This window comes from Anopheles stephensi, chromosome 2 (assembly GCF_013141755.1).
Source record: "Anopheles stephensi strain Indian chromosome 2, UCI_ANSTEP_V1.0, whole genome shotgun sequence".
NCBI classification, from domain to species: domain Eukaryota; kingdom Metazoa; phylum Arthropoda; class Insecta; order Diptera; family Culicidae; genus Anopheles; species Anopheles stephensi.
The window spans coordinates 26,859,827-26,883,961 of NC_050202.1; the positions used below are offsets into that span (position 1 = coordinate 26,859,827).

The 24,135-nt window shown below is 45.1% G+C and overlaps 3 protein-coding genes across 3 annotated transcripts; 2 read left to right on the plus strand and 1 right to left on the minus strand.

The window, feature by feature from the left end:
* Nucleotides 1–3,184: 3,184 nt before the first annotated feature.
* LOC118505967 lies at nucleotides 3,185–4,907 on the minus strand. The gene is made up of 3 exons (XM_036042510.1): nucleotides 4,056–4,907; nucleotides 3,820–4,000; nucleotides 3,185–3,751 (listed from the first exon to the last, which is right to left on the minus strand). The coding sequence occupies exons 1-3, from the start codon at nucleotides 4,813–4,815 to the stop codon at nucleotides 3,403–3,405; spliced, it is 1,290 nt and encodes a 429-aa protein (XP_035898403.1). The 5' UTR covers nucleotides 4,816–4,907; the 3' UTR covers nucleotides 3,185–3,402.
* Nucleotides 4,908–16,821: 11,914 nt separating this feature from the next.
* On the plus strand, nucleotides 16,822–17,882 carry LOC118505972 (BLOC-1-related complex subunit 7). Its single transcript, XM_036042521.1, has 2 exons — nucleotides 16,822–16,957; nucleotides 17,036–17,882. Exon 2 carries the CDS (start codon nucleotides 17,050–17,052, stop codon nucleotides 17,365–17,367), a length of 318 nt encoding a protein of 105 aa, XP_035898414.1. The 5' UTR covers nucleotides 16,822–16,957; nucleotides 17,036–17,049; the 3' UTR covers nucleotides 17,368–17,882.
* LOC118505969 (N-acetyltransferase eco) lies at nucleotides 17,767–24,129 on the plus strand. The gene is made up of 4 exons (XM_036042513.1): nucleotides 17,767–18,134; nucleotides 18,232–20,040; nucleotides 22,941–23,634; nucleotides 23,702–24,129. Exons 1-4 carry the CDS (start codon nucleotides 17,963–17,965, stop codon nucleotides 23,901–23,903), a joined length of 2,877 nt encoding a protein of 958 aa, XP_035898406.1. The 5' UTR covers nucleotides 17,767–17,962; the 3' UTR covers nucleotides 23,904–24,129.
* The last annotated feature ends 6 nt before the right edge of the window (nucleotides 24,130–24,135 follow it).

The window sequence follows — 24,135 nt, forward strand, 5'->3', positions numbered from 1 at the left end:
ACTAGCTCACTAGACAAGACTCACTACGGGGGAACGGCCCGGGATGCGAATGGAATTTGAACCCCTGTCCTGCCATGTGAAGGCCCACGCCATCGTCACCTCTACCATCGGGCTATATATCGGGATGTATTCAAAGGAAGTACACGTACGTACAGTAATTTAAATTCACCGGATTCAAGATACCTTTCTTGGCTTAACGTCCCCCTAGGTCATGCCTCCTAGGTCATGCCTGCCATTTCTGGCTTACTAGACTTGTTGATACCGCATAGTTAGAGAGTCAGTCCTCAATATGGGGGGAACGGCCAAGATGGGATTCGAGTTTCGGCTCTGTCATGTGAAGACCAATGCCGTTGTCGCAACCACCACGACTACGGCCGCCGCGAGATCTTCAAATGATATACGGTGACTTAAATTCACCGGATTGGCTAAAGTCTGAATAGATGCCTCCCACCCCCAATAAATAATAATCGTAAAAAGTCTGAAAAATATACACTTTTGGGTAACTCAGTAGCAAAAAGTGAGTGCCGTGAGTGGGGGGGGCATCTATTCAGACTTTAGCCCTTTATTCAGCATTTAGCCCTCTTGGAAAAAGATTTCTCACCACTGACCTCATCCAATCGCATCATCTGGATGGTTTTATTGGTTTGGAAGAGACTTCGAGCCTTTCTTCTCATCATATCATATCTTGTATTAAATTTTCTTCTTCCTTTTTTGTCTAACTTATAACTTGTCCACCCAATAACGTCATCTGAACCTCACCCAATAAAAAAATGCATTGTACTACCTTTAAATCATTACTGTTTTTTCCCCATTCTGTAGCATCCCAATAATAGTATCCCGTGTGAAACATTCCTTTGCCGGTCCCGATATTCCTGATTAAAATTTCACCTCTGGGAAAAAACAGGGTGATAAGAAGCTGTCAAACTGGCCTCTCAAACCGGCCGGAAGAAGCATAGGAGGTTTTTTGCACTGCCCAACATCCCAACCAACCTGACGCTGTTCTTATTTCGACGGAGAAAAGTCGGTTTGCTAACGATTGTTTCTTTTTTTTTCAATAAAACCTCTTCCAACGACCACAAACAAACGGAGACACGAAACGATAGGAATGGTATAGGTATCCAGTTCTTGCCAAACGGTGCTGAGGGATCGTTCCTGCGCCCCGCACGCACAACGGCGGAGCTGTGTGATGATGATTATTAGAATAAATTTGCATAAGATTCGCTTCAAAGCGAATCTTCAGCTTCTTTCTTATGAGCATCGGAGCATCGTGCTTTTTTCTTTACGAGATATTTTGGAACGTAAAACGAGCAAACAACCAAACAGTACGAAACGATGATATCTGGTTCCAACTGTGGAGGGCACTCGGTTCAGGCCTGAACCTGAACGTTGAGCTTTTTTGCCTCCTACCAATACAATTGGTGACATATTTCCCAGCCGCTAGGGCGGCAGATGTCTTCGCGTTGTAGTTTTTGTTTAACTTTTTCCCCTGCTTTGCCTACGTCATTCAGCGGTCCCGAGGCATACAGCTTACAGCTGGTGTTGGGTTGGGAGCACATTTGGGTCAACGCGCTTGATTTTGCTTGCAATCAGATAAGATTTGTGTAAGCGTGTGTGTGTGTGTGTGTGTGTTTCCGCATGCTTTCTCCAGCTAACCTTCAAAAATGAGTCAGTTCAATTTATCTAGTTTAATTTATCTACCAAATTTTTCATTCTCACGAATACATATTCCAACCCAACCGTCCCAGAGTAAAGCACGATCGATCGCGTTCGTACGAACAATCCGCGTCGTGTTGCATTGTTTTCATTATCGCGAAATGGTCACATTTGCGAAAGGCAATCACTTACCAATTCCCACAACGCCATTCTCGAAGGTGAAGGTATGCTTGCATTCAGCCCAAACACGCCCCGAAAAATAACAAAACCCACCCGAAAGCCCTTCGCCATGATTTCTGGTCAATCAGGCTGCACAATAACAGTTCTGCCCAAACTGGAGCACCCGTCTCCCGGAGCTTGTCCGTAAGAAAAACACCATGGAAAAGTGCACGGCATGCACGACGTCGATCGGTGGCGTCTGAATACGTAACGCCACCGAGTAAGCGAAAGCTGCCACTGTCAGGACCACAAGTACCAACTGCTGTGCAGAACGGAAAAACAACACAAGTAAACAAATATTAATCCAACCCGAGACAGGGTGTGTTTTTTGCGAGAGTTCGTCCACTTCAGCAAATGCACCCGACATCGACCCATGCACCCATGCATCTCGACCGGGGTGACTCCTTCTGCGGATGACATAATCACGGTTGTTTTGGTTGCTTTGCTAATTGGATGATTTCGTTTTATGATACAATCGGAAAATCAAAATTCCGCCAAACCTTCGGCACACACACACACACATTGACAACCTACGCAAAAATTATATTTTTTAACAATTTGACAACTTCAACGAAAAAAAAAAATCGCATCCGACCGATCGGCCGATAGGTCAAATGGATCTGGAATGGATCACATTATTTCCAACGGCTCTGCACTAATTGCTGCCACGGGCAACCTGCTGTACCGGCCGTTCGCAAAAAAAAAAAACACAAACTCCCAAGGAGACGAAAAACAAAAAGGCCTCGAATTGATTCATCACCATCGTCGATTCCCTTTTTATTTCCCCATCACCCCACGTACCAAACCATCATATCGTAGCGATCATCATCATAAACTTCGTCATCTTCATCATAATCTTGCGGGGAGCAGGGGGTGGGCGGGAAGCGGAGAATCCAGCGGAGTGGGGAGGGGGGGAAACAAATTAGCAAAAGCGGAATCGTTCCGAACCGACGGTCACTGATGCTAATTGGAATAGTAAAGACAACTTAGAAATGCCACCAACGTCGCTGGAAGGATGCAAAAGCTGCTCGTACTGGAAGGGAGACCCGAGATCCCTCCCCGCCAGAAAGTCCACGGGAGGGAGTTTTGCGATGGGCGGGAATCACAGGAGGATGCTGATCTTTGATCAAGCAGGAAAGGAAAAACCGAACCGTTTCGATCGATGACCCCCGCCAGCTTTAAGACTTTTTGATAGTATCAGGGCAGCGGGCACCAGGCTGCTGTTGGGAAGATCGCGTACGGATCGTTTTGGGCGAATGAACTTGCCCGGGGAGAAAAAAAAACGCTAAACCCCAGTACCATTTCTTCCATTTCACTCAAAGTTCGTGGTGTCTTAAGTGATACTGGCAAGAAATAATAAAAAAAACAGCTATCCACTGGTTTGTGAGCCTGCTGGGCCAGGTGTTGATCTTGTTTGATTAATTAATTGCTACGGACTGGAATTTTACTACCCATCCGAGTGTGAGAGAGAGAGAGAGAGGGATCATAAAAGTCACAAAAACGACGCAATAGATCCAGCAGCTAGACTGCCTAGAATCCGACACGATCGATCACCCGGTACAACGCCTCGTCGGAAGTGCTAATGGCTGACGGGAACAGGTTGACGTACTCGGGGAACGCGGGCTCGGCTCGCAACAGTCCCTCGAGACAGCGTGCCTCGAGTGACTTATCCATCCGGCCGAACTGCTCGAAAATCTTCGCCGCCAAACGTAGCTGCTCCATCAGCTGTTCCATCTGGACGGTATCGGCTTTGGCGGCTTCCTGTTGCTGGACGGCAGATGTCAGATAATAGTATCCTCGGCTTAGCGAATGTTCTGAGCATTTCGTCATGCGATCCACACGCCGAAGCATTGCGTCACACTTCACCAATTGACCAAGTCTAGTGAGTAAATGGTTGATGAATTACTGGGAAGCACAGTCCTGGATATATATAAACTAAGAACTTACTTGTGGTAACAAACTGCCTGAGCTAACCCAACCGAGCAGGCAAGATCCGGCATTCCTCCATCAAGTTCAGCCTGTTGCAATCCGTTCCGGAACATCATCAACGCCTCCTCATGGGATCCTTTTCGGACAAGAAAGTCCCCGTAAGCTTGATAGGACTCTGCCAAAATTGATGGCTTCAAGGCTACAAACAAACAAATAGTTAACTCTGAACAAAGTTCCAGGCATAGTGTACCAACTTTTTAAAGCGGCCTTGTGCGCGTCCCTTATGTACTGTTCCGCTATCCACGCCGGAGACTCTGCCGTTTCTTCCGCCAGCTTACGATTGCATTCAAACAGTAAAGTGTTAATGGCGATCGACAACGTTTCGCCATCTTCATCGAGCGTTTTGCAACTGTCTTCCTCACCCTCCAGCGTACCCAGATCTTCATCAGCCCGCTCCAGCATCTTCATCGGCACCAGATATCGCTGCTGTGCGATTTGAAACTTTGCAAAATAATATCTCACCAACGATTCGATCTTCACACGCGTCCCTGAACCACAATCGACACATCGGTCCAGCGCGATCAGGAAGAACTGCCGTGCTAACCAACGTTTCTCCTGATCCGGTTCCAATTGGCGGGCAATCGCCAGCAACTCGCTCACTTCCCTATCGTACTCCAGGTTACGCTTCCTACCTTCCGCACTGGCCAGCGCACCACCCAAATAGTTCAGCAGCTTTTCATTGTTCCGGAGCCGTCGGCCTTCCACCGACGCGTACGACGTGCGGCCAACATTTACATCTTCGTACTCGATCAGATGCAGCAGCAGGAAGGCCCCATTGACGAAGCCTTCCTCGTACAGTTCGCTGGCGATCGCTTCGTAGTAGAGTATTCGTGCCCGCCGGACATCGTTCGCGGTGAGTTTGGGAACTTTCTTGCGCAGGCGTAACTTGATTTCTGGCAGGCTGCCAACGTAGGGCGTCGTCAAGCCGGGACGTACTAAACTTTCCGTTGACATTTTACCGGCGTGCCGGGTTCTTGGCTTTGTGTGTGGTCAAACTGGTAAAAGAGCAATTTGTCGCATGCAAAGGTTACTGTGATGCATTGATTGTAGAGCCGATTGCTGGAAAGCACAGTCAACTATGATATTTACCGGTCATGTACCGGAACGAGGTGATTGTCAAGACTTGGGATGTAAAATTGAACTCACTCAACAAACTCACCCAACTCTGGACATGGTATTAAACAAAAATTTGTTCATCCAAGTCTGACGGTTTCTTGATAGATGAGACCTCTTTGTAGGTAATGTCTGCTTTTCCCCAACGAGTTCCCTTAGACAACGAATGTCCTGACGACCATCTGATCTGACCTCGGTTAATCCTACCATTCCTATTCCTATTCCTATTGATTTACTTGGTTGAATGATTGAGATAGAATATGCTAGTTAATGTTCTTTTGATTTGCTGACTGTTGATTTTAAAAGACTATAAAGACTTTGTCAGTAGAGTTTTAATAGTTGACACATACCCGAGAAATCAATCATCAGATATACAACCAACTTCAGTGAAAAACACGAGCCCTGTCCAGTAAGAGTTAGACGATCATGCTTCTTCATGATGACGATCAAGAGCCCATTAGGAACACTGTGAAGGACTTATTCTTCAGACCAAGCCGCTTCAGGATAACTCTCACTGTCGATCAACGTACCACAGCTGACCATAAACATCCATACCTCAGAATCCTGACAGAAATCCCCGAACGTTACAGCATTCCTTTCGATCATGACTTACCTTGCGTTAACCTTGCGTCATAATTAAATTGTCGAATTGTGCACGGCTACTTCAAATATTGTACTTGCTAAATTCTTGCTCAAACAATCTGCGACACGCATAGGGTCACGCACGAACATGACCGGTACGGCGTCCCTATAAGGATGCATTTAGCTCACGGCACCGCAAACCTTCGCCAGCGCACGCCGAAGAATGTAATCAAACAGCGCGCTCGGCACACACCGTAGTCTCTGTCACTGTCAAGGGCGCGTTTAAAGCCACCCGAATCGGTCCGGACAAGTGCAAAGGTGAAAATGACAAAACCTCTTCACCTTCTTCCGCCAAATGGTACGCGTATCGAATCGCGCATCGAATCGTGTCTGTCATCAAAACGGACCTGTTGCGGTGGCGGCTCGCTCGCAGCATGCATCCTATTAACACTCTCGCAACCCATTCTCGGTTGCCCATTTCCGTGGTACTGCGTTCGGTCCGCAAAGTCGCAACGTCTCTCGGTACGATCGCCTTCCAAAAAGCGACAGCTAATCATTTCCGCCAAGGTTTTGGCGTTTCGAAAAAGAGTGTTCTGAAGTTCAAGTTTAAAGCCGTGGCTGGCAAACCGATTCGAGCATTACACGTCCGTACGGAGGACAGTCCCCCAAAACTGCGTACCCCAGATCGCGCGGTACGAAAAAACCTTCCCCAATGCCAAAGTCAACTCTACTCTCGCGTGCACACTCTCGCCTGCTAACTCCACTCCAAGGACTCGCGAGGATCGCGTACGGTCCGCCTGAAATCGCTCACCGTGCGTCCGAATCATTAATCATAGATCGATACTACTGCCATCCATCGGACAGGCGATCCAGCGTCGCCGGATCACACCCTCTTTCGTTCGTAGGAGTAGCACCACGGCACGGCCAATCATTGCCGTGACATAATATGTTTTCAATTTAGAACAAATTAACCGAACCAATTTCCGACCGGCCGATGCCATATGTGAGCACGACGGTCTGTTTTGACGGTCATACAAGTGGCGGCCTTCGGTTCGGCGGCCGTACACCGTTCGAACGGCACAGCGTCAAGAGAGATTTCGCTAACTCTACACCACGCGCTCGGTTTCCTTGTACATTCCCACGGTTGGCACCAGGTTCCGGAGTTCAAGTGTTCAAAAACGTTCCTCACCCTCGTGCATAATTGATCGGTAAAATCATCGAATGACAAAATCAGCGCGCCTTTTTAAGCTAAATAGGCCACCGGCAAGTGCCCGCCACATGTCTGGTGTGTCCGTTTCGATGGAGATACCCATCTGATACGGGTGCATGGCAAATTGCGCGTGGTTAATTGATTGATTGTTTGCTTTGGCAAAACACGATACGGTTACGCAGAGTAGCAGAGAGGCTTGGGGAAGATCTAGTGCAATTGATAGCGTGTAACGTACCTGACAATAAGTAATTGCTGTTGCTGCAAGCTTTTTTTAATTAGAACAAATACCAACCGAAGGACTTATTCTAACTCTTTATCTGTTAGAACTCTAAACAGTTATGACATAATCATGATTCGCGTCATCGCAATTAATCAGCACCCAGAAGACGACGTGTCCTACCACACAGAAGGAAGATTCTCTTCTCCGCTTGATCGCATCAATAAATTGCCCGAAACAGGAAGAACCGCCTCGTGACGTGGCCGCTGCCGTGCAAGTAAATGCACCGAGAGACCTCCTATGATTTATGGTCCCATGGTAAACAACGATACAATCTTTCTCTCGCTCATTGGTGGAACTGCTGGAAGAAGAAGATTGGCTTCGGCTACCCAAGGACGAGACGATTTCCGGATGCGCACTAGCGTGTAGGGAAAGATTTATGCAAGATTATTTGGAGAAGGTGTGGTGTAGAAATTGTGCAACGTGGAAGGAAGAGTTTGTCGGAATTCAATAGTAATTCCTAATTTATCCTTGATGATGTAACCCCTCTAACTTGCAACTGTGATACTCATCATCGCTCTTCTTAGAATCATTAGTATTATTATAGATAGATAATAGAATGTTACAACATTTTAATAATTGATTAGGATCGGTTTAATAAAAAGGTATCATAAAGTTTCTTCAATTCTCCTTAAGAAATTATTAGTGAACCATGCAATCGGACCAATCGATCCTGATCAGAATCGAACCAGCATTGTCTCTGATGTGTTACACTGCTGAAGTGAAATCATTGGACAAGGTTAAACCTCAATACGAATCGAGCTAAAGTATTAATGAGGAACAATTGCTTTTTTTACTAATAATTACTCTCTCTTTCTCTCTCTATCTCTCTCTTTTCATTTCTCTTTCCTTTGTTGTAAGCTTCTTTCCCTAGTCTCAAGATTGTTCACTTGTTTTTTTTTTCTATTGGACTGATTTTAAACGCAGCTGATGAAACAGTTTTTTTTCGGTTTATTCGATTTAAGCTATTTTTTAAACCTAAAGAAAAGCTTGAAGCCCGAGTAAAAAAAATTAAAATACTTTAGTTGATTATACCGTTATTATTATTAAACAGTAAGCAAAAATTAAGCAGAAGTTTTAAAACTTTATACTAAAATAAATTAAATCACAAATTTATAAAATGTACGAAAAACATAAAAACATAAATAGAAAATAAATTAATAAATAATAAAAAATAGATAAATCAATGAGTAAACAATAAGTAAGTAACGACGCTTATCCTACCTCACAAGCACATGCGTGCCCCACAGCCCTGGTTTCATGACATCTCAGGAGATCGTGCATTCATTCGAATGATGTCCAAGCTTAGGTCCAACCATTTCGCATTAGGCGTTCATCTCCAGCGAAAAAAGGACGGGCCAACTCCAAAGCATGTGATTGCGCCCTCGTATACCACGACATAGATCATCTTCTATGGTCTTGTCTAGGGTACGAAGCTGCTCGATTCTCTTTATTGGACGCAGTTCGGGGCATCGACAGAATGCTTAACGTTCCTATTCGAAATCTGCTGGGGGGACGAGGATGATACCTACCTGAGGTCTATATTCGAGATCTACCAAGCGAATGGTATAGTAGTTTAGTACGTTTCCTTCCCTCCTTACACTCCTACTATTTGTCTGTTATATGTGTAGTATCTCGCTTGTATGTATAATGAACAAATGAATGAATGAATATATGAATGAGTGCGATGATAGAGGAGGCTCGGTATGACATAGACGAAATGTTCCAGTGCATCCAGAGCAAAGACAAAGCAGCAGACAGATAAGATAGAGTGCTGGAGGATCACTGGCTGTACTACCCTTGGAGGAACACATGAAGAACACGCTCCAAGAACGGACGGGATATATTGTCTACCTTTACAGACACTATTTTGATACAGACCCTCGCTATAATCAGGGCAGGACGGACTGGGGCAAGGTGATCTTTCACGGTTTGGAGAAGGAAATACCTTCAACACCAACGTCAATGGTTACTTAGTTTGCAAATCTTTATTGTAAACTAGTTTTAAGCAATACGATCAGGCCGTCCTTCACCAATTAAAAAAAAGTAATTAACAGCAAATAATTAAGCTAGTAATTGAATAAATAATTCAAAAAAAACATATAAAAACAAATAAATAATTAAATAAATAAATGAATACAGTGTTTTTCAGTTGATAAGGCAATATCATCCATTTATATGGAAGGCTCCTTAGATGGAATGGCAAACAAAGCTAGTTGATAAGGAAACGGCTTCGTATGATAGGGAATTCAGGAACCTTTTATTGAAATGTCCTCAGATGATATTGTTATAGTAGCCGTTGATATTGCACGGACTCACCCGAACGTTGAAAGGACGTGTAGAATATCAACGGCTACTATGACAATATAATCTGAGGACATCACAATAAAAGGTGTTTGATTTCCCTGCCATACGAAGCCGTTTCCATATCAACTAGCTTTGTGTGCCATTTCATCTAAGGAGCCGGCCATAAAAATGGATGCTATAAGATAATTAAAAAAACTCATAAATCCAGAACGGTTCCAAGCACACAAGAAGTTCTAATTAAAATAAAATAAAAATCGACAGCATTAATTGATGATTTTACTCTCTTTTGTGTTATTGTTTATAACATTTTTTCTGTTAAAGATTTAGAAAAATATACAATTTCTATAAACGAGTCCAAACACAATGCTGCGTTCCAGGTTCACATTTATTATATGCTACATTTGAAATATTGAAGCAGAATATTTTCGTTTATCAAGCAAAGTTCTTTAAATAACAATTGCCCTGGTTTATATAATTATGTATGTATTTTTAGGAAAAACGCCCACTTGCCTTGACCGTCTCATCATTCTCACTCACCAGCGTGCCTGTCCCAAATAGTCTCTACACATAAACTACAAGCAGCATTTTGTTCGCCACCTTCCGAACACAAATCACAGCAAATTGATCGACACGTGGCCCCCGACACGGCTGGCGGGCTATTTCATGCCCGGCTGATCGATTATTTAACATTCTTTATTGCTGCTTTACTCTCTTTTTTTTTCTTGCTTTATAAATTAAAACCATGCAAAACAAAAGCTACCGGTTCATGCAAAAAGGCCAGAATGTCCACGGTCCACGGATGACAATTTTCTGCTCCATTAGGGAAATTATCTAATATCGATACCCTTCCCCCCATTCACTGGCTCCATTCACGGCTCAATTACTTGCATACATTAAACCGATCCCGCACTGCTGGCATTTCTTTCGGGCGGTGCAAGTGCATGCGGGAGATCGTTTATCGTGACACAGATACCACCAACCCGTGTTCGATAATCATCACTTGCCTGGCCGGGCGCATTGGTTAGCCGTTTGGGTGGTTATGTTCTGTTGCTACGAATTCTGCAGTTTATGTCATACAAAGGTGCACGCGCGCGCAAAATGCAACAAAACAAACGCGAGCATAAGCTCATATTTAGTGGCCACGGCTTGGAGGAGTTGGAGGAGATAGCGCGAAGAAGAAGAAACACACCTGCAAGCGCACGCGTACGTTACGCCACACGGTAACGCCACACCCGCGAATGCACTGGCCGTACGGTGGCTCGGCGTAGCGTGTGGGCATGCGTTCAACCCTTCCAGCGAGTCCTGTTTCGGTGAAGGTGAGAAATATATCACTTACTCCCAAAACACGTCACCAACCAACATAAAATCTAGCTCGTGTGCAGTAAGTGCATCGTTGCACACGAGTTCTGTACAGTGCAAACCCACGTTTCTATTGTTTCTACTTATTTGGTGAACAAAATGAATAAGGTTGCAATTTGTCTTACGATGAATCCTTCCACTTTGATGAGTGAACTACATCAAAAGAAAGCCCTTCGTCACATGTTATATCACTCACGTCCATTAACCGATGGGGAAAAATCCATATCGCCGAGAACTCGCTTTCATTCATACTTTATGCGCATAAAGAGAACGACATCGACATTCAGCATTACCATGCACACAGACAGATAATCTATCCCTTTCCGATCCGTTGAAATCGGATCAATTCAAAACTGCTCGATATTGTTTGTCCCGACCGACGGCGAGGTGAGATGTACACGTCCGTAAAAGGACTACCGCTGGTGGGAGAAATGGGGTGAAACAGGGGGTATTCGATGGTCCAGGGAATTGGTCCCCGGAGGGCTGCCTTCACTTTTGCACGGTCATCCACGGTGGGAAAGTGACAACATTACGTTACATCACCGTCAGAATGTGTGTATCGAGTGTGGGAATCTAACCACCGAATATGAATCAGTGGTTTGTTTTTTTTCTATCGATCCCAAATTGAATCTCATTGAATTTAAAATTATTGGTTTGTCAATCGAAAGCGAAATCTGTATGAATTACAGCAAGAATGTGTTAGTTTTTCAGCTTCCTCTTCTTTGGCACTACAACCCCACCGAAAGGCCTGACATTGTTGGCTTTCCTTGACTTAATTTTATTCGTAGCTGGATTCGTAGTTACAGCCATGCGTACGGAATAGGCTGTCTGGATGGAATTTGAGCCATGGTCCTCCCGCTTTAAGACCGGCACCTCTTTCGTCTCCGACAACCGGACCGCCTCCTATTTCAACTAAGGACCTCTAAAGATAAAATGATAAGCTTCGCGAAGAGTTACTCGAAATATTGTGTTGCAATAAATCCTGGTGACAGGACCGAGGTTCAAATCCCATCCAGAGCCGCCTCCCCGTACGCAGGGATGACTACTTTACTACGGGCATAATAAAGTCATAAAAAGCCAGAAATGTTAGGGCGAGACCTCTCGAGGTTGTACTGCCAAGGAAGAAGAAGAGCAACCTTAGAAGTCTTCTTAATTACTTACCTTAACATCAACCCTCAATATCGCTCACGGTACAGCGCCGTCGTCTGGTAATCCATTATCCCGACAATTCTGGCGGACACATCAACGTGTCCGTGTGGACGGCCTAAAAGGACTTTACGAACTGGAACGTCCGGTGTCATTCTCATGACATGACTAGCCCACCGGAGCTTAGCGAGTCTGATTCGCTGCACGATGGTGAGATTACCGTTGCTTGTCTTTGTCGCGTCTCCTCCATTGTCCATCTCAGAAGTTCATCAAAGTATAAATTTCCAAAATTCCTGCAAATTCGTACCATAATACCATTCACAAATAAATTTAAATGATGAAGCATGATGAAAGTTGCCATATTATCCGAACCTCAAATAAATGATTTTACAAAAATGGTGCGACGAGACTGCTTGAGGATCTGCTATGGGCGATCGATTGAATGTTACAGGTTTTTGGAGTTGCGCGGTCCTACACGGGGGTTGGTGGCTTGACCAGAAGTGTACAAAACTCTGTGGGCTGCCCAGTGAGTCCACGAGGAGATCCTTTACAATCCTAATAGGATCATTATCCCCTGCGTAGCGTTGACTATTCAGGTATGGGTATTATCAAGCTAAAGAATTCAGAGAAGACCTCTCGAGGTAGTAGTTAAAAAGAAGAAGATGAGTACTTTTCTCATTACTTATCACTCATAGCAATTGAAGTATATCTTTACTATCTCCCAAAAAAAATAATGTCCCGTTTTATCAATATGTTCTGGTCTTCGTTTTGGATGAAGAATGATTGGATAAAAGGAATGTCTAAAACTAAATTAATTTTTGCTCATGAGATATCATTTAAGGATATTTTTGAGTACTTTCTGAGGATCTTTTGACGCATTCATCCTGTTATTTCGTCTGACAGTCATATGGACGACTTCATCGGATATTGACGGCGAGTTTTGAATGAGAAGGTCTATCTTATACAATGAATTTTCCACAAGATGGCACCAATGCTCTCACCACTGTATCAAAGGCTGCATAACGATATCCCGTCTCCCAGCAAAAAAGCATTTGAAGTATCCGAAACCCCCATTTTAGTCATTTTATTCTTTCTCTAGCATTGTTGAAGATGCAGATCCAGAAGTTCGATTTAAAATTCGAAGCGGTTGTAACCGGTGATCACCGTGTGCCTCATTACTTTCATGTTGGGTAGATCATCAGGACACGAAGTAATCGATCAGTCAATTTAATTGGAAGACTCAGTCAATTTGCTTAATACATTCGTTAATAACATCCTCCATCTGCTTCAAATGGCTCCCCCTCTCTCTCTCCCTTCTGGGCCTAACCACCTCTTAGACCACGTACTTAGATAGTCATTCCTTACGACGGGGGAACGCTCCGGATGAGAGTAGAACCCTGGTTCTGTTGTATGAATACTGAAAATCAGCTCCTGTACTAAATCGCAAACGCACCACACTTGATTTAACATCTCTGCGAGAAGGAAAACAAGATAGGATTATTTAGGTAAACTAAAATATGATATTTGTATTTGTAAGCAAATATACATCAAAATTGTTCCTTAAAAAAACAAAGAACAGGCCGCCTCTTTCACCATCTCCATCGCGCAAAACTAAGCAATTCTATCTCGTAATCATAGAGTTGGTTGCGTAAAAGATTTTTATTCATGTAGGACTCCCGTATTGCCGTAAAATATTTATTTATTGAATTAATTAAACCCTTTCTTTCAGTTCCGTAGTGAATGAATAAGTAAACTTGAACGAGATAAAAAAAATAATCCACTGCACACTATGCCTTTTCAATCTGGTCCCTCAATTCCGGAACACCCTCCTCCGGGGGACCCTTAATTGACCGTGGAAATAATTCAATCTCGTGCCCGGGCACCCTACTTATTGGACACTAATTAATGACCACACGCCCTCTATTGGCGGCGCCCATGATCGACCGCCAAAACGAATCTACCAGAGCCCTTCGTTCCCATCACGTCGTACTTTGAAAAGAAATTTCTTAATTACACCTTCCCTAGCCGCATGATCCTTCCGTTCGGTAGCGTTCGATGAGGCTACGTTAAAAATGAGGGGGGGGGGGGGGAGTAATACCGAAAGTCTTCGGTCGTGATGCGTTCATTAGCGGAACCAATAAATCTCACCGGCACTCTCCGTTCGACACAGAGAGCTACTGAGGCTGGTTGAAAGTGAAAGAAGAACGTTAGTGCGTGCGATAAACGAAATGGAAGGGTACGCTCGATAGATTATGTGTGTCGTTACGGGAAGATAATTAGACTCGAAACAAATTCATTCCACGAACGATGATCGATCGCACTAAAGGTTAGAGGGAATCTAGCGAAAGGTACTACCATCGTAACGCCGTAACGCTTCGAAGCGTTACAATGAACCTGTAGGCTCATAAAACATAGACTTGGGGACAGATATCGTTAAGAATCTGTAAACCCATGTTTCAATGTTTGTTATTCAACACATTCCCGCAATTGTGTCAAAATAACAATTTCAATTACCTTCATTGCAATTCCCCCGGGTTTTAAAAGCTCAACCTTTGCTCTCCTTAACGTACCTTTCGAATGCCTCACCACGCATGTCCCGGCTGTTACTTTCACGGCTTGATCGACGCGGTACATAAATTAGTCTACCAGCAGTGTGGTGCAAATTACATCATCACAATTTACACGACCGCACCGGTGCTACCGATATGTTTGCACCCCCAAAAAACCCGATTCCAGCCTCCAAAATCCCAAAAAAAACTGCATAACCTCAACCGTCAACCAGCTGATCACGGGGGGGAGAGCTGATTCTCTGTCTGCCCCTGCTCGATGGTCCTCTCGGGATGGTTTTATTTCTTGAGCTTTAACGGCACATAACTGAGAACCGGGAGAAAGGCCCCTTTCATCAATCATCGTGCATCACCGGGAATTACGTTTGCCAAGACAGATTGTCCACACTAAATTGTGCCCAACCAACAAGGATTGACCTACCGCGCGCCTGGCGAATGGGCGGCTATTTATTATGCCCCTCGCCCAACAGGAGAGAACCGTGAAAGGAGTTCAAATGTCAAAATACTTACCCGATTGAATGTAGGGCAGCCGGTGGCCAACCGCCCGAAACAAACGGAGCCTCGCAAATATGTTTGTACATGTTTTGTGGTTAGGAATGACCCAATAAAATGTGTTCGCACCTTTTGCACTATTATACTTCATTCGCTTCATTATGCTGATGCAGAGAGAGAGAGAGGGAAAGAGTGCGTGGTGGTGCGAATGGAAAAAAGGCGGTAAATTCAAACATGATTCACACGGATTATGCAACGTGATTTAACTGCAGATATGTCTGGAAGAAGAAGAAAAGTAGAATCAAACCATTATAAAAGTTTACCGACTGTTTGCTTCGTTTGCAAATAATCTTTTTTTCTACAGACTGCCCTCTTCGACTATAAAGTTAAAAATATATAGGTGTTTGAGATCGTAATTTTACCATGCAATAGCAGCTTACAATGGAAGGAGTGGACTACCACCAGGGGTATCTTCAGACTTGTCCTTCGGAGGCCTTGTCTTCCGAGAAGCATCGTTCAATGGATTTCTTGCAAAGCATATTAATGAAGGAGCCTCGTCGAAGGGTCCTCGCCGATGGAACCTTACGGAAGCAATCTATTCTATCCCAGATCCAAGAGAACAATTCCAATTTCTCATTGATTTTTCCCAGAATGTTTTCTAAAGGCAGTACAACCGTTCTATAGACTGAGGTTTGTATAGCCTGATCCTATCATGAGAATGAAGTTGGAAGATTCACTCCATAAAGGCGTGTTGGATACTTACTTACCTACTAACTTACTTACTTATCGGACGCTACAACCGCTTCGCGGGTTTGGCCTGCTGCAACAATCCTTGATACCGCTCACGGTCAGTTTGGGTCTACCGCGCCTCCTCTGTCCGTGTGGGCGGCCTAAAAGAGCTTTACGGGTTGGGTCGTCCGGTGTCACTGTCATGACATGACCAGCCCACTGGAGCTTAGCGAGTGTCTGATTCGCTGCCCTATGGTGAGCTCGTCGTCGTAGCGTCGTGTTGGATGGTACACATTAAAAGAAGACAGTGACCTATAAACGAAGTTGGTGGCCGCCTTGGGCCTCGCACTGCCATAGAACCCCTTCTTACTACACAGTTTGAAGCAAAACCAATGGGAAGGTCTAATCAGAGGCATCATACAAATAATATTGTTTCCCATCTTTCTGTGTCATCGTCTCAAAGCTAAGCTGCGGATTTGAGTTCCTCTGCAAAAAATGCAGCTCCTATAGCTCCTATATAACTACCATCTCTGTGTCTCACCGCTCGTACGAGTCACTCCGGTAAAGGTCCAGGCTATTTATTGGCAACACCGTCCTGGCAAACCCTGCCTGGTCCTGGTGACCATTCCTAATTACATTCCATCGCGGTGATTTGTTTGACCATTATATGTCCTTTGCTTCCTTCCGTTACCGTGTTTTGACTAACTTATTCTAATGTGTCTTGTCCCTACTTCTTTACTTACATTGTATCTGACGCCACTGTAAAGCCCTCGAGGCAACCAGTATTACACAAATAAATGAAAATAATAATTAATTTGTTGATTAATTACTACGGACAGATGCCGCATTTTCAAATAAAAAAAAAATAAAAATCTGTCTGTCCTTTGCGGTCGTGAAGAAGTTTGAATTGTCTAACTGCTCAACCAACACGTGGTACATCCACTTGAAATGTGAGATTGTAAGCTCTCAGCCACAACCATCGAAAATTCAAATTCATTAGAGCGAGGCTAATGAAATCTTCACAATCTACAGTAATATAATGAAGATATTGTCCTCGTAGATCACTTCCGAACCAAGCTGCATCGTTTTTGTTTGAATTATTGATTTGCAACCACAACGCTTTTCCCTGTAACAACAACCACTTGAACACTTGAGGGTTAAGCGAATGTGTACAGCACCTTTCTGCTGGCACAACTTCAGCTGTCAAGTGAAAATCATCAACAACAAAGCAAATCAACAATCCAACTTCGTATGATTCAGCACAGCAATTTCTGAGCATCTTTTCCTGTTTACTATTAATCTCCGCTCTGCAAGGTATTGTATTCAACGGGGGAACTACCTTTAAGTGTGTGTCGTTAGTCAAGCACTAACGAAATTATTGCTCTGTTTTAGAATCTCCCCGCACAATGGCATCCGCGTCGAGCAGCAGTGCAAAAAATCTGTTCAGTGATTCGAAGCGCCGACTAGCCGAGCGGGTGGCCGTGAACGTGAACAATGCCTCCTCGGTAGCACGCCAAATCGTGCGTGGATCCAAATCGAACGAAATCCTAATGCAAGCCGCCAAAAACTTTGCCTACCACGAGAGCACGGTAGACAATAGCATACAGAACCTCAAAAAGATGGAAATCATTTTCCAACATCTGAACTACCAGTACGAGGCCATCGAGCAAGCGGCCGAAAAGCTGGAGTACGTTGAGGAGCAAGTGAAAGCGATGGAAAGGTGATAGAGTGTTAGTTATCAGAGGTTTTTATTTGCTTTAAGAGACCGATTAGACTGTGTCCAACAGCATTCTTTGTTAAAAAGTGTAAACAAGCTGTTGATAATCGCTTCATGAGGTTAGTTTGCGAAGCCAAGCGCTCACCGTTAGGTTTGATCACATACTGATAGCTTCCCTTTTCCGGTTTTGTTAATAATTGTGACCCGTAGCGCGACATTTAACTATAAAACAAGCTTTTTAGGGCAGTTCTGAGCAGCTTATTATCGGCTTTTAACGAGAATGTTGTCTGAAAATGGGAAACAGTCAAACGGGTGCTTGTCAAACTGACAGCGGGCGAAAATATGTCACCGGGCGAATTCGCTGTCAGTCGGGGCGAAATAGAGTGCGCCAAAAATAAACATTGCTAGCGTTTGTTTACACTCCCGTTGCGATCATTCCCGTTTCGCGCGCGCGTTGAACCCTACTGAAATGTGTTAATTTTACGCGTTTTTTTTACAATAAAACTTATTCGTAACGTTAAAGCGTGTGCCAAGTGGTGGTGTTTATGTGCGTGAAGGAAATTGATGTACCAGTCGCGTAAATTCAATGTTCACAGGCAGCGATGGAAACTCCACGCACGGCGGTGAATCATCGAACTCACCGAGGTCACCTGAGAACGCCAACAATGTCGAGCAGCAAGAAATCGCTGTTCGGAAAGGATGTGGACGATGAAACCGACATTGGACCGATAACACCACTCCGGTTCGGTAGCCACCGGAAGAGCACGAGAAAATGTGAGTTTGTTACACGTGGCACACGATAACGTACACTGCTTGTATTGCGCCTTCGTGCAGATGAATGTACTAATTCGTATCGTTACCACAATTTCAGCCACAAGTGCCCTAAGCAACATTACCTCCTTTCGCAACCTGTTTGGCAATGCTTCACCGGACGATAGCGATCGTTCCCTGTCGCCAGATTTTGCGACACGCTTTACCAACAATGGACGGTACGAGCTGCTATCGGCGGACCACGACAAAGAAAACATGATGGCTCATCCTGTCGACGAAGAGACGCGCTTCTCCTTTGACAGCAGCAGCATCCCGGAAACGCCGACCAGTCGGCTCAGTGCCGAGGAAAGTGCGCTGCTCGATGAAAATAACTCAAACTCCCTATCGATACTGATGAATGCGGATCTGAATCTGGTAGAGAAGCAATCGCTCCACCGTACGCCGGGCGTGACGACACGCAGTCGCGCGATAAACAATACTAATGCACGATCCGTTGATTCTTCGCTTCGCCGAACGCAGCTGCATCTGGCGGGCGTTAAGCGAGCGCACGCTGGAACGCCGGACGACACGTCGCAATCACCTTCGTGTGCCGGCAGCGATAGGAGCAGCGCAAAACGGCCCTACACCCGTGCACGCACAGCGCTCCACTTCAACGATGTGCAACCGATACCGACAAAATCGTTCTACTCATCGGCCGCCGTGGAAAAAGTTACGCCAGTTAAGATGCCACCAGCGATGTCTACGAAATCGTTTTACGCGTCTTCCTCGAAGCTAGATGCGCACCCGATTCCCACCCACGCCTCACCTGAAAACTCTCACCCAAAACCAGCCACGAACGAAGGCTCAGCAGCAAAAAAGCCATTTTCTGCTTCAAAAACGCCCCGTAAAGCGTCGTCGACGACCGTGCGCAAACGGACCAAATCCTTCTCGTCCAGTAATGCGCCACGGTTAGGCCAACGGGGTACCGTCCATAAGATCCAGAAACCGGTGAAAAAAGCACCCGTGGCGCCGAAAAGGAGAAGCTCAAGAGGGCAGCAAAAAAACCGTGCCATTGCCGGTGGAACGAAAAGTTGTCCCACGACACCGAAAGCCGAAAGGAATGCGCCCAGCCTCGACCATGCCGAGATGGTCCGCAAGCTGAACGATGTCAGCGGTAGCGTTCGGCAGGGTCGAACGAACCTAACAAACGCTCGTCCGCTGTCCAGTGCACGTTCGATGACGGATCTGAGCCAGGCCTGCAACGAAGCTAACACATCTTCGGACGAAGATGAAGATTCAGCGTCCGAGCAGGAGGACGACAGGGTGCGGCGCAAGTTCTTTCGCTCGAAAGATAAATCGCGCTCGATACGCCGTGTGTACAACCATTTCAATTCCATCATCATTGGCGTGAAGAATGGTGGCAAGCGAAAGTTGCTTAGCTTTCCGCAAACGCCGAAACGTCGGCGTACCGCTTTCGAGCAGGATGATTTCGATTTTGAAAGCGAACAGTTGGAGGTGGACAATCTGATCAGCCAGCTGGACGATGGGGAAGAGCTTAATGGCGCGCATGACAACGATGATGATGATGCACCGATACCGATACAATCAAACGTCATCTACGTGTCTGCAGACGATGGATTCGCCGGGGAAAACGGCCGAGTGGAGGAAGGTATGGAATATCAAGTACCGAATGTGGAGAATGGATCAATCATTATACAGCATGACGAATCGGAGGCTCTGCCGGTGGTGCTCGTCCAAGGCGACGATTCAAATTTGCATTACGAAACCGTTCAGCGAGGTGCCGCTGACCATTGTGGTGAATTTATGACAAACAGCAGCACAATCATTATACAGCATAACGAGTATCATACCGCTTCGACGATTCATCGTGCCAGCGCAACGTCCACAACGGTCATGAACAGCTCAACAGGTAAGCAAACTTAATAATACTTTTTCTTATTTGCAATGCAAACTTGTAGAAAGCATTTTGATGGATGCACAGTGTCGGACATAACAATAAGGCTTCCCCTTGACCTAGTGATTGTTACCGCATAGTTGGATAATCAGTCCTCACCAGGGCGGGGGGGAGTGAGGTGGCACGATCCGGATGGGATTAGAATCCCGGTCCTGCCGTATGAAGACCGGTGCCGTTGTCGCGACTACCATTGGGCCGCCCATTTTATCGTATCTTCTAATTACTAAATTCATTCTTATGAACTGTTGACAAATATTATTCCATTCCGCCATCAAGTTCCATCACGGGCAATGGGTCACATTTTTCCGCCGCTCTATGACTTCTTATCCATGCATAGACAGTGGTCTTAAGAGTTGAAGCTTGGTCCTCTGCTTTCTAGTACTGTCAGTGTGCTACAGTGCCTGTTTCAGGTTTCCAGATGTCAAGCACCTAATTTGAGTGATTAATTATTGCTCAAATGTGGACTATAGTAACTGGCATTTAATGAAACTGAATGATACTGTCGACGTCAAAGCGGTTCCTCAGACTCGTGAGGCTAGGATCCGAAACAAGGAAGCCTCCAGTATCTCGAGATTCGTTAGCGGCTGCTGTTAATACATTTATTTTACTAGTGTTTAGCTTTGTGTTTTCCTGACGTTTTTGCTTCGTTCCTTAGGAGAAAAAGCATTTATATATTTATTAACGTAGCAGAACAATAAGGCCACTAGTTTTTTTTAGAATATCAGGAAATGAGCCGAATAAAACGAGGGGTGCGCCGCAATCACAGGCCGCAGGAAAAATAGGAAAAAAACATTTTTGGGTAAAAGACTCGAGAAGGCCGCCCCTTGACAAAATTTGTAAGCTTGATAAAATTTGACATTACACGTTGCGAAAGCTTCACACTGTGCTTTCAGTGTGGTCAAAAATGGTTGAATAAAGTCGAATGTAATATTGCTTATTATTCAATTAAACCCCCCTCCCCCTATCCTGACCATTTATATTGGCTTACAGGGGCTACGTAATAATTTTTGATCACGCCAATCAGGCTGGTTCGATGGTTCAATTAGTTAGGATTGGTTGGATGGATACTTGTTAACGGGCGCCGATATTCCGAAACGGATGAAAAATAAGAATAATAACATTTTAAATCACTTCTTACAATGCATATTATCATGTTCTACTCGCTGTCCAGTAACAGAATCAAGGAACAATGCTCAATGTTTATATGAAACGAGTTATGACCATATAAAAATCCCACTGTGCAATAAAAATGACAGGCCACAGTGCTGCACACAAAAGATTCTAGGGGGGGCCTTCTCGAGTCTTTTAACTTTCCTGACATTCTTCATTAAATCCTATTTTTGGTTTAATTTTTGTTCTGGTTTTCGACACTCACTTACTTGCGATACTTTGCTTTCCAGTCAATTCTTACTACATTTATATATTTTTTTATAAAACTCCAATAATTGCATCCCAGGGTTCATTAAATTTGTTATTAAAAAATGGGTTAAAAATGTTTTTCACTTATCTCATTTATTAAAAATGAGGATTTGCACAAAAAAACGATGGATTATTGTAAGTTGCCTAATAGTTATGGTAGATGAAGCAATTTTCAACCCAATGAAAAAATATGTCCTATGTCAGACTTTAGCCTATCATTTTTGGCCAATCTCTCCAAGTTATTGGTCATTGGACCAAGAAAAAACTAGTGATCTTATTGTTCCGTTACGCACTGTATAGGCCAGCTCAACTATCACTGAGGATGAACAAATCCATCGGCAATGTTCTATGACTGTTGTAGCAGTAGCCTTTTAAATAGGCTAAGTCAATTAAGAATGTAACCAAATGTTGTCATTGTACAACAACAGCATTACTTACTGATCCGGCACTACAACCACTTTGCGATTTCTGCCGTTCTGATGGACGCATCAACGCCATCACTCCATCGCCAGTTTGGGCCCACCACGCCTCCTCTGTCCGTGTGGACGACCTAAGTGGATTTTACGGGCTGGGTCGTCCGGTGTCATTCTCATGACATGACCAGCCCACCAGAACATGGCGAGTCTAAGTCGCCAGACGATGATGAGATCACCGTATAACTCTTAGAGCTCCACACATAAGGGGCCTAAAACCCTTCCGCGCTTCTTCCTCTCGAACGAGCCTAACAGGGTGACAGAGTTCGTCTCTCAGAGGTGTATGTGTGTACTGGGACTATAAATGTTCTGTACAATCCCAGCTTCGTCCGTCGTGACAGGTATTTAGAGCGGAGAAGTTTCCTCAGGCTGTAGAATGACCGGTTAGCAGCCAGCACCCGTGTGCTTAACTCAACATCAATATTGTTATCAGTGCTGACTTTTGACCCCAGATAGGTGAAGTTTTGGACGACTTCGAAGGTGCGGTCACCTATCTGTACATCACCCTCTGGATCTGGATTGACTTATAGAAGATGGATCCCGAAGTTTCCACCTCCGAGTCACGGATGGCTCTCTCAAGCGCCAGATTAAAAAGGAGACAGGCAAGCCCATCTCCCTGGGCTTGCAGGCCCTTTGTGGTAGTATCCACCTTCACCTGGCATGTGATGTAGCCCATTGTACAACAGAAATGGCCTCTATTTGGACGGGTTATTTAAAAAATTAAGCTTTTGGATCAAATATCAAAGTCCTTAAGACCAAGATCATAGTTGCAGCTTACATGTAGGAGAAATAGAATAAAATAAGTGATCTTATTGTTGCGACCGACACTGTCATAGAGATTATTTCTCCAGGAAAACGAAGATCAGGAAAGTGCAAGGGACTACGCGTAACAGATTTTGTCCACAGGGGTCACAAATCGTAACAAAAAATTCAACATTTTCTTCCTGCCCGTCTTTTTTCCAGTATCACAACAGTATCACTACGCAACCCAGTGCCAGGCGGATCAACCGCCCCAAACGACCTCCAACCCAGTGCCAAACGAATACTATCCCCTGTTCTATCCCGACCGGGCAAAGCAACTCTGGAAACAGCAAACGGCCGGTGCCGTTCCCGGCGGACAAACCGATGTGTACCACTTGCTGCGCCAACAGGACATTCCGGCCCGGGGCGCAATGCACGGCATCGGCAAGGACCAGTATCAAATCGATGCCGGTCAGCGGGGGTACGGTGCGGTCCACTGTAAAGAATGTGGCCTAACGTACACGACGCACGAACCGGAAGAGGAGCGCTTCCATGACAGCTTTCATCGCTCGCAGGCCAAACTCACGTTCCCCGGCGGAATGAACGAGCTGGTGGTAGCGAGCGTACCGGAGTGGGACGTTACCGGGCGAATTATTGTCGTCGCATCGCAGACCGCAAGTAACCGACCGTTGCTGAAACGGATACGGGGCGTGCTGGAGGTGGTGGACGCTGAGCTTGGCTACGCGGCACAGGGCGAACTGCCGAATGGTGCCTGCGTGTATGTGGCCATCGCTCGCGGAACGGTGCTGGGGCTGTGCGTCGTGCAGCCGGTCCAGTATGCGAACCGAATGATCTGCCTCGAGGGATTGCACGGTGTACCGATCGATTGCTATTCGTCCGAGTTTTATCCGGCCAAGTAAGTGTTTTTAGTATCTTCTCCCTAAAGCTTCTCCCGCTTATATGACTTATTCGTTTAATAATAGATGCGGCATATCGCGGCTTTGGGTAGCGCCCAAATACCGCCGACACGGCATCGGACGCAAGCTGCTGAACGCGATCCGGTATCATTACATCTTCGGCTACACGCTGGCGTGCGACGAGATCGCGTTCGGTGCACCGACGGAGCTGGGTAAACTGTTTGCGGAATCTTTTGCCGGGCGGAAAGATTTTCTCGTCTACATTTAGCTCACAGTTTTATGTGCCACACCGATCATCCTGTTTCCCCCCCCCCCCCCCCCCACACTTTTTATGTTATTTGTGTGCTTGTTTTTGTTAGGCGTTAAGATTTAAGAGGAGCTGTTCGACTCCACAATGTACCTCTCTTTTTTGCTTAATTTTATTCCATGTAAATAAACGATTGGTCAGGAGGCTGCTTTTTTTTCGGCCACTCCGCACCGGGTGTACGGGTTCTTCTAGA